The sequence below is a fragment of the Galeopterus variegatus genome, unplaced genomic scaffold, assembly GCF_000696425.1.
Source record: "Galeopterus variegatus unplaced genomic scaffold, G_variegatus-3.0.2 Scaffold167, whole genome shotgun sequence".
NCBI classification, from domain to species: Eukaryota; Metazoa; Chordata; class Mammalia; order Dermoptera; family Cynocephalidae; genus Galeopterus; species Galeopterus variegatus.
Genome location: NW_007726278.1, coordinates 423,000 through 436,601, shown reverse-complemented (window position 1 = coordinate 436,601; position 13,602 = coordinate 423,000). Strand labels below are relative to the sequence as shown.

At 37.9% G+C, this 13,602-nt stretch overlaps 1 protein-coding gene across 1 annotated transcript in view; it reads right to left on the bottom strand.

Moving 5' to 3' along the window:
- Positions 1 to 13,602, bottom strand: part of TM9SF2 (transmembrane 9 superfamily member 2) — a 62,875-nt gene that overhangs the window by 15,348 nt on the left and 33,925 nt on the right. Inside the window, exons 8-12 of the mRNA XM_008594773.1 lie at positions 13,450 to 13,529; positions 12,550 to 12,658; positions 5,549 to 5,681; positions 2,840 to 2,959; positions 585 to 642 (exon numbers count right to left, since the gene is read on the bottom strand). Of these exons, the coding sequence (XP_008592995.1) occupies positions 585 to 642; positions 2,840 to 2,959; positions 5,549 to 5,681; positions 12,550 to 12,658; positions 13,450 to 13,529 (500 nt within the window). The remainder of the gene's footprint in view (positions 1 to 584; positions 643 to 2,839; positions 2,960 to 5,548; positions 5,682 to 12,549; positions 12,659 to 13,449; positions 13,530 to 13,602) is intronic.

The window sequence follows — 13,602 nt, the reverse complement described above, 5'->3', positions numbered from 1 at the left end:
TCGTGACCGGTAACAGGATCGCAACCCTTGGTGTCGCGCCCACACCGCACTCAACCAGTGAGCTGACCGGTCTCTATATGGGATCCGAACCCTCGGCAGGAAGGGCAGCACTCTACCGAGTGCACCACCGGGCCGGCCCCTGATTGTTTATTTTTGGTACATGTTACTCTACTTAATGATATAAACTCTGAAAAGTGGCAATAGTTTTTGATAAAAATCCAAAAATCAATGCTTGCCTGAACTATCTTCAGGTGAGTATCCCTTCCTGTGATTTGGTCAAAAGCTTTAAATGCAGTCCTATATGACAACATGTCTGACTGACCACTACAGATTAAAAATAGAAAGACTTTTAAGAAAAATGAAAACATTTCTTATGTATATAGGTACCTTCCCCAGATAAGGCATGTAGTAGGCACTTGGCAAATGTTTATTAAATATTCACTTTTTACTCCTTTGCAAAAATTAAATTAGTTTTCTTAGGTATATGATTTAGAGACCGAGAGGATTAAAGACTCAAGAGACTGAAAATTTGAAGACTAAAACATGACTATGTTAAGAAAGTAATTATTGAAAAATTCACTTACCCAGGACAAAGAAATGATGTCAATAAAACATTGGTTTTCCACTTCTCACCTCCAAAAGCTATAGAAGGAAACAAAATTGGTATAAATACAGAGTTAACTTTAAAACAAACCGAACATCCATATTCTGAGTCTGGTATCTTCCAAACTGTCAGGCAGCACTGGGTGCTCATTCCTAGAAAATATTAGTAAATATGACATTCTATGCCCATATCAAATGATTCAAATCTGAGATGCACAGCATGGGACTGCCCTGAATAAGTCCTGCTCTGGAGAACTTTGTTTCTGCATAAAAGAAGTCCAATATTAAAGGAAAGTCATCCAGATCAGTTTTTTTTTTTTTTTTAACCTCAAAACAAAACAAACCCCTTAAATCCTAAGCCAGTATTAGTCAATGAGACTGGGATAGAAAGGGCACACTGGGGATTCTCATTTATCTTGCTGTCAGTTTCAGAACTTGTTATAAAACTAGGGATCTTCAAACCTGACATGCAACACATTTCCATTTCCATAGTAGGTCTGAATCTTCAGGATTCCTCTAGCATTATGGTTTCTGGTAGGGGGTGGGGAGATGAATGTGTCAGCTAAGGCAACTAAGAAGAATTGAAGGGTTATGGCCATCTGACAGAACAAATTTGCTTACAAACTTTTTATTCTCCTTTGGGCCTCTCCAACTTGGGTTTTACTTATTTTTTTACTTTAAAAGAAAATCAAATACCGAAGTTCATAGAATAAAAAAATACTTCTCCGCTTCCAGTTTAAAAGTTGGAGATGAACCTGGCTGAGATCTGAGAACACCTTTGCTTTCTAAAAAAGTTTTAACATAGTTTACACATAAGTTTAAGTACCATTTCCCATAAAAGAAAATGATAAAATTGTATATACATATAAATAGATCATACATATGATATGAATTCAGTGTTACTAATAAAGAGACTTGTGAAATTATTAATTCTGGGTTTAATACAACTCCAATCAAAATTCAAAAAATATTTTTTGAAACATTAGAAATGATTCTATAAAATGAACTATTTTTGTGATGGGGCCACATGAAGCACCTCTCAGTAATGTTTTGCCCGATGAACATGCAAACTGGTGTGCAGTGGTGAGACTGAAGGATGGAGAAGCATTACTGGGAGAAGTGTGGACAGGCATGGCTGTGGAGAGGCAGGTGAGAAAGCACACAGCCTGGCTGAGAAGCTGACAGAAGGCCAGCATGGCTGAAATTGTGAGAAAGGGGGGCATGGCATGAAAAAAGGCTGGTGTGGCAGGCAGGGCTCTGACCATATCTCACTTGTGTTAAAATACGTATGACTACCCTAATCCTATGTCCTTTAGAAAAGGGTGGAAAAAAAAAAAAAAAAACTTGACAAAATTCACAGAAATTAAAACACACTTACATACACATACATACAAGGTTTCACATATTCAGGAGAATACTGTATCTGGCAAAGACTAGCTAATATTTCTACTTTGGGCTAAGACTACCCAACCCCACCTTAAGGTCACCTATGGAACTCTACCGTGTTTTACCTCAAACCTTTTTCATATCAAAAGACCATAGAGAATCACTGTAAATTACAAATGACTGATAGGGCTATCTAGATGGGAGTTTAGCATTTCTAAGTAGGCCAACTCTGCATGCACTCCCCTGCCATGTTGCTTTCTGACTCGTCTAATCATAGTTCATCGTGACTCTGCAGCCCTGACCCATTGTTCTTTGAGCTTTATTTTACTTCTGGAAAGCAAGAATATAAGAGATTGTAACTAATGATATCACAAAATAGTGCCATCTTAATTTGGTTTACTTTTATATTCGATTGATACGACATTAAGTATGACCTTGTATATGTATACTTATATATTACTTGTTTTAGTTAAGAAATCAGTGATACTCATTTGTATACATTCTTCCTTTATTAGTCTATATATGCTTCAATGAGTGTAGCAAATCTAAGTTGTTCAACCCAACCTGTTAAGCCAAAGCTTGAAAGAAAAGGAGGAGGAGGAAGGGGATATGGATAAGTAGCAACTACATTTGCTTATTTCACTGTTTAAGCATTTTTGAAAAAATAAATCTAGGTATAGTCATCCATATCACAAAAGAAATCACCCACCAGGCTTCTTTTAACTAAAGATAGACACCTACAATACAAACTGTTTACAGAGCATCACCTATCTGACACATAGGCTCAGACCCATTGCTGTGGCAGATTCAATTCCTGATCTGACACCCAGTCACAGTAGTTTTTACTTACACTTATAGAATCTGGCAGCAACATAGCCTGCAGGCGTGCCCAGCAGCACCCACAAGACCACAGCACATGTCATCAGTGCTCCTCGATTGGCAGGTGACAAAAATCCCAGGCAAGCAAAAACTAAAAAATAAGTCATTAGAGGTTATTAATATCACTGTTTCCTTTCTTGTGGAATGATAGAAGAATCCTCTCATTTTTAAAAACAAAAAACAGATACAACTTCATGAAAAAACATACTTTCTCCCATACAGTTATACCAAACAGTTATACCAAACCTGAGGAATATTTAATGTACTGCATCAATATATCATACATAAGGCAAACCCTACTTCATAAGTTTCTTGTCAGGGTCCATAAGACCCCATCTTTCCTGTGATTGGGGGAGGCTGACTGGATGCTAGAGAGTGCTTTCAGCTCTTCTGAGATTCAAGTAGAGCTTTTAAAATTAACATTAATAAAAATACTTGCACTGTGAAATACTCCCACTTTTGTTCATTTAAAAATACTGGGTCCTCTGGGAGTGAAAAAACCTTACAACAGTCAAACATAAGCAACAAGACAGAATCTACTCAAAGAGCAAAACGGAGGAAAAGATTTCACAGTACCATTAGCTTTCTGAAAATGAATTACTGAAAAATCTGGTCAATGCTTGATTAACTTTGTTTGCTTTTCTCTGTATAACCCTTACTGCTAATGAAAATAAAAACGCTATCTTATTCCATAGAGATTCCCAGCTTTAAACTGTGGCTCAGAAGTTATGATGTGCTCAGAATCCCAACACTAGTTAGATAATGCCAAGAAGAATTTCCAGTGGCTTTCTAATCCCAGCAGTGAGAAAATCTCCAGTGTTCTCCCGCGAATGTACATGAACAAGCGCATACATGACCAAGCACACATACCTTCTGACTAGAACCTAAGTCATGATCAGCAGGAAACAAATCAGGGTAGTTTTAGAAGATCAACCTGGATTTCAGCAAAGTTACACCCCACTACTCCTCCCCAGGCCTGAGAAATGGGCTGGCCTTAAGCAGGAAGTTCATATTTGAGGACTAATGGAGAACGACTCTTATCATTTCCTGTCCTAGACTCTCTGAAACTTCTTTTCCTTACAAGTTCACTTTCTAGCTGACCCCAGCAAGGACTAGATGGTGGCAGAAGGCAGCTCCTGATAAAACTTTAAAGCAAAATTTTACCTTCAAGCATCTATTCTGTTCTAAGTCCACCATGGCTCTCTGGCATCCAGGGCCTTCATGCTATCCACTGGCTGTGTCCAAACCCTGTTTATCACACCTTCTCCCAACCTACTCTCTTCAGTATAATATACTTAAAATTCTAGCCCTACCTATCAAAGCTGTATGCTGTTAGAACATTTAAAAAAAATGCTCTAGTCTTCAAATTGAGGCTGGAAATATGAGTCAGTGGTTCCCAAATTTATTCAGGTGCAAGACATTTAGAAATGATAATCCTCTTTGCAAAGCATTTATATAGTTAATTCCATCATAAAAATATAGAACACTTTCACTAACAGAAAATGACTATAGTATTATGTATTTAATATGCAATCAAACATAAGAACAAGTGTTCACTAAAACAATTATTAAAAGGTCAGCTGTTTCTGAATTCTTCCAGGAATATTCATTTGCTATTACTGTTCACCAATAGCAGGCATAAAGGAAAATATGGAAAATGTAAGTAAGGAAACAGCCTAAGTGATTCACTTTCAAGAAAAGCTTAGCAAAGTTTGTTTAACCAGCTCAACCCATTCCCAGAGAGTCCCCCTGAGTGGGCAGAACTCAGAAGCAGCACACCCCTCTTGAGAAATGACTTCTCAAGATGGTAGTTAATCACTAGCCCTTTGTTCTCTTCATTTCCTGGTTCTTCTCCCTTCTCAGGACTTTTGGCAGGCCTTTTTTGTGGGCTTGTCCTGAGCCATAAGACAAAGGGATGCCTTACAAGGGGATAATAAATCTTAGACAAAGTCCAGGAAGACTGTACACCTCATATTACTTAGCCAATGAGGAACTGGGGGAGGGACCTGTGCACTAGGGAATAAATCGCTTGCTGTAACTGTTTCGGGTGTGCCCCTGTGGCAGGGCAATACCTTTAAGGGAGGTCTACTGAAAAAAAAAAAAAGATTGTCTTAATTGACAAAAATTTAAGTAATAAAATTTTTAAAGCTGTTCAGGTGGCACATAGAGGAGATAATTTTTGTATAGGAAGATCTTTCTTGAACTGCTAGAGAAAAAAAGAAGTCTTGCTTCCTAAATCCTTCCTAGATGAGAAAGATCTACAAAAAGCTTCCTGCCCCACCACCTCTTCTTCCCTCCTCCCTCAGTGGAAGCCAAGAATGTCTTGGAATCCTAATCAGACTGCTCCTTCCCCCTGAAGGCTGGGTGGGACAGTCAACCTCAGTGACCCTGATTCCAGATCACCCAGATTCAGACCCAGACAGTCCCTAAGGACCTAACTCATCTCCCGCTCAGTGCCACCATGACAAAGGCTTGGTCTCAAAGGAGCTGAAGGGAGATACCAAGAGTCAGTCTTTGGGCGCAGCTAACCCTTCCCCAAGTCACTTGCAGTCAAAGCACACAAATTTTGAGAAATGAAGGACTCTTAAAAACAATCTAGCCTAGCAACTCACTTAGGAAAACTGGTTTTCAAATTTTTTTTTTTTTTTAAGTATTTTCTACTCTTTCACCTAATACTTACATAGAGTCACAAAAGTCATAATTAAAATCTGTGTCCCGGATCCTAGAAAGACTGATAGCAGCATCCCTTTTCTTGGAGGACGGAATATATCACCATGAACTAGTTTCCAGCCAAATTCTTCCTGGGCATCCTCCTAAAAAGGGAATGAAGTCAATTGAATTGTCATGTGTTGTCACCAAGACAACTAGATAGTTTGTTCACTGTTGAATATGCTGTTACAGAAAAAGATTAAGAAAACTTAGAAATGTTAATTATCTATTTCAATTTTGAAGGATAAAGCTTGACTCACGGAACTTCATCTGGCTTTTTAAAATTGTTTTTAAAGAAATGTTGTGTGTTAAGGTCTATATTAAGAAACCTGACAAAGACAATGTGATTCCTACCTAGTTCTACTCTAAGTCTAGTTATCATAACTTAATTTTTAATCATACTCTGTCCTTTTCAACCTACATTTATTAATCTCCAAAATAAGCAGATACTACTAGCTCTCATATTATAGCTACTCTGCTAGTACAGTAAGTTTGGCTATCAACACATTAATAAGTTGCTGTTACTGGACCAAACTGTGCACCTGATCTCCAGACATATATCCAAGTATCTAATCAACAGCTCCACTTGGTTGTTTAAACAGACATCTTGAACAGAATTATCCACAACTGAACTCTCACACAACTGATTCTCTCTCCCCACCTAAATTGATTCTTCCTTCAGACTTCCCCAGTGAATAAAAACTCCATCCTTCCAGCTGCTCAGTCCCCAAAACCCGAGTCATCTTTGATTTTCCCCTTTTTTTCACATCTCGCATACAAACCTTTAACAAACTCTGCACCTCTATCTCCAAAATACAGATGCTCCACGACTTACTCATAAGGGGTTATGCCCAGATAAATCCACTTTTGGCTCACAATATTTTCAATTTACGATGGGTTTGTTCAGATGTAACCCCATACTAAGTCGAAGAGTGTACTAAATGCCTATTACTTTTGCACCATCATAAAGTCAAAAACCATCGTTAAGTGGGGAACCATCTGTATATACACAAGACCTCTCCCCTGTCACCGGGGGGAAACTGCAATACACACTAAACTGGTCTCAGCATTTCTGCCCTTGCCCCTGTGCAATTGATCCTCAATACAGCAGCCAGAGGATCCTTTAAACCAACCAGGTGATCTGAAGCAGAAACCTGAGGTCACTCACTGACTTCTCTCCCTCTTCTAGCAAAGCTGTCAACCAGCTGCACCTCATCTCCTAAACAGGAGGTATCTGTCCACTTCCCCCCCCCCCCCAACCCCCTCTCCCCGGGAATTCTCTCTCTCTTTTTTTTTTTTTTTTCGTGACTGGTAAGGGGATCGCAACCCTTGGCTTGGTGTCACCCGCACCGCGCTCAGCCAGTGAGCGCATCGGCCATTCCTATATAGGATCCAAACCCGAGTAGGGAGCGACGCGAGCTTCCAGCGCTGCACTCTCCCGAGTGCGCCACCGGGCCGGCCCTGTCTCCAGGAATTCTGTAAGAGCCTCATGACTGGTCTCTCCAATCTTGCTTTGCTCTGAACAATTCTCCACATAACATTCAAAGTAATTTTTCTAAAATACACATCTGGCCAAGTCACTGCTGTTTAAAGTTCTTCAACAGCTTCTCAATGACCTTTAAACTGTAAAGCTTACAAGCCCTTTAGAATCTGGCCCTGCTTGCCTCCCCAGCCTCTTCTCTTAACATTCACTCCAGGGTACATCTGTATCCCTCCCCCAAATTCCCAAACTTCTATCTTTGCAAGCAGTAGACAATGCTATTGCTAACATATTACATGTATATTTTATTTTTTAGTGAATATAAATCAACTGAAATTTGAAACATGGAAAATTGTATGTAAGTATTAATCCTGTTCTTACAATGACTAATTTATAAGATGATTATTTCCCTCCCCTTGATATAAAATACTTCCATACACGTGGGAATTAGACTCTATTTGGTCATTTACTAGGAAAGTACAAAGTTGAAGTATTATTAAAAGTACATGGGGCCGACCCCGTGGCTCACTCGGGAGAGTATGGCGCTGGGAGCGCCGAGGCCGCAGGTTCGGATCCTACATAGGGATGGCCGGTGCACTCACTGGCTGAGTGTGGTGTGGGCGACACCAAGCCAAGGGTTACGATCCCCTTACCGGTCACACACACACACACAAAAATAAAAATAAAAAATAAAAGTACATGGGCTCTAAGTGGATTAAATAAAATTATATCTGTGATTGGCTTCAAAAAACTGGGAGGGGGGAGTAGGTGGGATTCTACAAATGAAGCAAGACTAAACATGAGTTAATTGTTGGACCTCGGTGATGGACATACTTTGCTTTTGTGACTGTTTAAAAAATAGCAGAGAAAAGTACATGCACTTCTTCTTTTAGGTAGTGCAGTATTAGATGAGGAACCCTTTCTGATTACTTTCTAAATTAAATAGGTATTAAAAAATCCAAAGGGTAAAAGTGAAAACTAAGTTTCCCCCAGAGAGCCAGGTCTCCTTTTCTGGAGCAGACCAATGTGACTAGATTCTTGTTATCCTTGCAGAGATATTCTACCTATACGTAAGCAAATGCATGAATACATTTTGTCTTTTTTTGTTTACAAAAATGGTAGCATATTATACACATTATTTCATACCTTGCTTTTTTAGTCTAATAACATCATGAAGGTGCTTCCACTCTTTAAAATAAAGACTTACCTCATTCTTTTTAATGATTATACAGTACTCCATGATGTGGATATTCCATAATATATAAAATTAGTCTCCCATTGATGGGTATTTGGGTTGCTTATAATCTTCTGCTATTTATAAACAATAACGTATTTGTTGTTTTAAAATAAGCAAAAGCAATAATAAAGTCTTTTGCATCCAGGTGAATTTCCAAGAATGGAATTGTTGGGTCAAACTGTATTATAAACTAAGACAATTATTGCCAAATTGCCTTCCACAGTTTACACCACTTTACATTCTCATGTCTCAATCCCTCAACACAGGGTCACACCAAACATTTTAATTTCTGCCAAAGTACCATGAAAACAAACAATATTACATTGTAGTTTTAACTTGCATTTCTCTTATTATGAATGATGTCACATCTTTTTATACGAGGATACTTCAGAAAGTTCATGAAAAGATTTGTATTACTTTTTAATTCTATTTTTTGATGAACTTTTTGAAGTACCCTCGTTTATTTAAGAACCATTTGTATTTTTGAAGTACCCTCGTATATTTAAGAACCATTTGTATTTTTACAGACTCTCTTTTCAGGTAACTTGTCCAGTTTCTTACTAGACTACTGACTGCTTCCTTAATGATTTTACTTCTTTATTTACTGAGGAATTACCTGTGATAGGTGTTAAAATATTTTTCCCTGTTTGATATTCATCTTTTTTTATTTTACGGTATTTTTTCTTATTCGGATCTTTTCAAATGTAGTCATCACAGAGCAATCATTTCTTTTATGGCTATCATACTTGTAAAATCCCACCCTTCTCTAAGATTTAAACAAAACTTCCCATGTGTATATCTGGTATTTTATAGATTCACTTTCATTTAAATCATTAGTTATTTTAACCTAAGAAATAAAGTTGGAATCTTCATTATTTTTTTTCCAGATGAACACCTAGTTTATCCCAATACTACTTGCTAAATAATAAGTTTTCTTCCTGTTGATACATCTTTGTTAACTTCCAAATGTGGACTCATTATTATTATATACAAAAATGTTTACTTGGAATTACTTTGCTCACCAATCCTTGTAAATCTCACTTTAGATTGGTTTCATTTTTGAATTCCCTCTCTCTGATTCCATGTGTGTAAATGAGTAGATGGAATTATTAACAGTAAAAGTCTGTTTGTGATCAACTGTCTTTGCTCATCTGAAGAGGGTATTTCACCTCCATTCTTGAAAAATAGCTTCCTTGTGTAAGCAATTCTATATAAATTTTAATTTCTCTCACCAATTTAAAGATATGTAGTCTTTGAGCTTCTATTGTCAATCTAATTGTCTTTCTTCTGTAGATGCTCAGTCTTTTTTGAGTCTGGCTGATTCTGAGATCTCCTTTCTCTGGTGTTCTATGGTTTTGCCACAGTTAATCGAGATGTGGATTTCTTTTTATTTACTCTACTTGAGATACATTGTTTCCTTTATCTGTAGATTATCTTTCATCTGTTCTGCAAAATTCTTATCTGTCACTTTTTAATATATTTATACTCTGTAACTAATAATTCCGATATCTGAAATCTCTGGGGGTCTATATCTGTTATTTACTGTAAATTTCTGTGGATGGCTCATATTTTATTGATCTTAAATTGGAGGAATCCTGTGAATCTAAATGTGGGAGACTTTCTTTCAGATGATTTCTATTTGATTCTGCCAAGAATCAGAGGTACTCACTAACCTAGAACCATATTGGCCCTCCTTCCAGAATCCAAGCTTAATCTAGGAGGACACTGAGGCTCAGCTCCTTGCTACTGACTCAAGGGATGTCCTTCTGCTATGGTCTGAATGTGTCCCCCAAAGTTCATGTACTGGAAACTTAATCCCCAATGCAGCAGTGTTGGGAGGTGGGGCCTAATTTAGGTGATTAGGTCATGAGGCCTCTGCCCTCATGAATGGATTAATGTCATTACTATGGGAGTAGGTTAGTTATCTCAAGGGTGGGTCTGTTATAAATGCGAACTTGGCACCCTCTTGTGCTCTTGCCCTCTCTAGCTCGTCTGCCTTCCACCATGAGATGACATAGCATGAAGACCCTTTCCAGATGCCAGTGCCATGTTCTTGGACTTCCTTGCCTTTAGCATTGTGAGCCAAATAAATTTCTGTTCTTTATAAATTTCTGTGGTATTGTTATAGCAGCTTAAAACAGACTAAGACAACTTCCAATTGATTAAAGACTTGATAGAAGCATCAACCCACAGGGAACCTCAACCTTTCAGGTTTACATTGCTTCCAGCTCACTTTTTGGGGGGGGGGGGTGAGTTGAAGTAGGGGGAGTCCTTGGATACCTCTGTCACCTATCATGACCTAGCAATACATCAACAAGTCTGGTACATCAAGGACTGACTGATTTATTTATTAATTCATTCAATAAGTATTTATTGAGCATCAGCTATATGCCTGGCACTGTTTAAAACACCAGACATACTACAGTGGGTGTAATAGAAAAATCACTGCTCTCATGAGTACGTGTTCTCATTGGGAAGGCAGACAATAATAAACAAAATCAGTAAGTAAAATACATAGTATGATAGATGGTAATAAGCATTATAGAGAGAAAATAGGAAGTAATGAATATGTGAGTAGGAAAGGATGTAATTTTAAGTCGGGAAGATCTCCAAGGGAAGATTCACATTTCAGTAAAGATCTGAAGGAGGTAAGGGAGTCGACATGAAAATATCTGAGGGACAAACATCTGAAGTAGGGAGAACAGCAAGTGTGAAGGCTCTGAGGTGGGAATGTGTGCCTGCCATGTTTGAGAAACAGCAAAGTGGCCAGTATGGTTGGAGGAGAGCTCTGAGAGGTAATACAGGGCCTTATAGGTCATTGTACAGACTCTTACTCTGAGCGAAATAGGAAGTCACTGGAGCGTCGTGATTGGGAGTGAAATACTCTGACTTATGTTTGAGCAGATTCACTCTGTCTGGTGTGGTAAAAAGAAACTGGAGGGAGAATACGAATGGGAGCAGCATCAAGGGTTCGAATCCCCATACTGGCAGCTGCCCCCCAAAAGAAGAACAACCAAAAGAATGGGAGCAGCGTCACCACTGGCCTGTATTCCATACAGCAACTCTGTACAAATTAAAAAAAAAAACTCCATTAACAGCAATTATTTGGAATAGCCAATTATGAACATAGTATTTTGAAATTAATTGTATAAAATATTTAATAAGAAACAAAATCAATAAAAATCATAGAAAAAAGACAGCAGGGTAGAAATGTTAAAAGTGTGTAAATACTAATATGTTCTTTTTCCAATCAGAACAGAACAGTAAGGTTGGAGGGAAAGCTGAAGAAGCTAGGGAAGAAAAAACAATGAAAATTTGAGTTTTCTGCATTCATTAAAAATTACTGTGATTCTTGTGAAAATTTTATTTATTGTGGCTGCTATAAAATGAAAAAGTATAAAACGTATATTATTTTACAACTTAAAATGTTTGAGAATAAACGAGGCTAGCCCATTAAGTTACTTTGAATATACCAAAAAGTTGAAATAATATAAATTCATTTAAAATTAATTTATTTTTCAATTTTATTTACATTTATTTTTGTGGGTTATAGCATGTTATTTCAAAGTGGTGGAAAACTGGGTACAAAACTAAGCTATCTACTCTAAGTGAATCATTGTGCAATATAAAATTAATTTTAAAAAAATTAAGCATACACACAAATAAAAATTGTTTGGGAGTTATTCAACTTTGCTGGTCCACAAACTGGGTGTATGCCAAGGATGGAGAATCTGACAGTCGACTGTACATGAGCGAGGAAAGAAAACAGAGTTGGAGGTATGCACCTATAACCCATCCTGCACCAATCTAGACACAGATGAGGTTCTGAATGCTGTGGTGGCCAAATTTCTAGAGAATACCAATTCTTTTTTTTTTTTTTTTGTCTTTTTCCGTGTCCGGCAACGGATCGCAACCCTCAGTGTCGCCCCCGTACCGGACCGGGACCAGCAACGGGATCGCAACCCTCGGAGTTGCCCCCACGCCTCGCTCAGCCAGTGAGCGGGAACCGGTCTGTATGTGGGATCCGAACCCTCGGCGGGAGCGCCGCCGCGCTTCCCAAGCGGTGCACTAGCGCATGCGCCACCGGGCCGGCCCCGAGAATACCAATTCTTAAGTATTATTTCCTTATTGAATTGAAGATAACTTTTTAGAAGAATATTTTAAAAGCAGATTCTAAAGCAATTCAACTTTTTCCAAAATAACAATAAAGACTATCTTTGGCAGACCTAGGATTAGTTAAAATGTTTCCACTCACCGTAGAATCCATCTGATTATATCTGGCAATATCTTTGTGCAGTGTCCGTAACATAATCATTGCTACCATTCCAGATAAGAAGAGGACAATAACCAGGGAATTCATTATGCTGTAGAAATATGTATGTCATGATTAATCTGCAGCTTAATCTATGAAACAGTGAAACTCTTTTTTAAGCTGTTTATTGAGTAACATTAAAACAGCATTAATCAAAATCAAAATTAAAACTACCCCAAATCCAACAAATTCAATGAACTGTGTTCTTCCATGTTTCCTTCTAGTAGATATATAACTTCATATACTTATCATAACAGTTTTATAGTCTGCTTAGAACTAGAATCCTTTTGTCAATGGTCAGCTCTACTGTGCTGAGTAACTACTGTGCCCATATCACTGCAGTACAAGATGCAAGGAATCAACAAAGGACTGGCCTGTACCCTCAAAAAATTTACTGAAGAACAAATTTACTCAGTGAATTAGTGAGTATCAAAAAGATTGGTCAGTGAAACAGGAAAAGGAGAGTTATGACACCATGAACAGCCTTCTAGAATTTTGAATTATGCTTTGAGGAGAATAATAATAAATACATAGTCATAACAACAGGAACAGCTTCTTTTTACTGACAACTTTTTACAAGTCAGGTAATGTCCTCAAAAACTCTGTTCCATTATCTCCTTTAATCCTCAGAACAACCTCACAAAGTATTTCTATCTAAAAAAATGAACTCTGAGAAATTGAGTGATCTGCCCTGACTCACAACCGGATACTTAAAGCCAAGATTTAAACCCAAATCAAGACTTCTGAATAAATTGGAGAGGATTAGAAAGTAAATGAGATGTTCTAAAGGACACAGGGAAGAACAAGGAGTGAGGAAAAAGCATACAAACTCTGGACTCTTACCTGAACCACTGAATGTGTGTATGAGGCATAGATTCCAGAATATAGTCCCATCTAGATGCCCATCTGATAGTTTTATCTTCCTAGAGGGAGGACAGAAAAAAAAAATCTCTTTAAATAAGCATCTGTTGACACAGAATATTAAGAATCCAAACA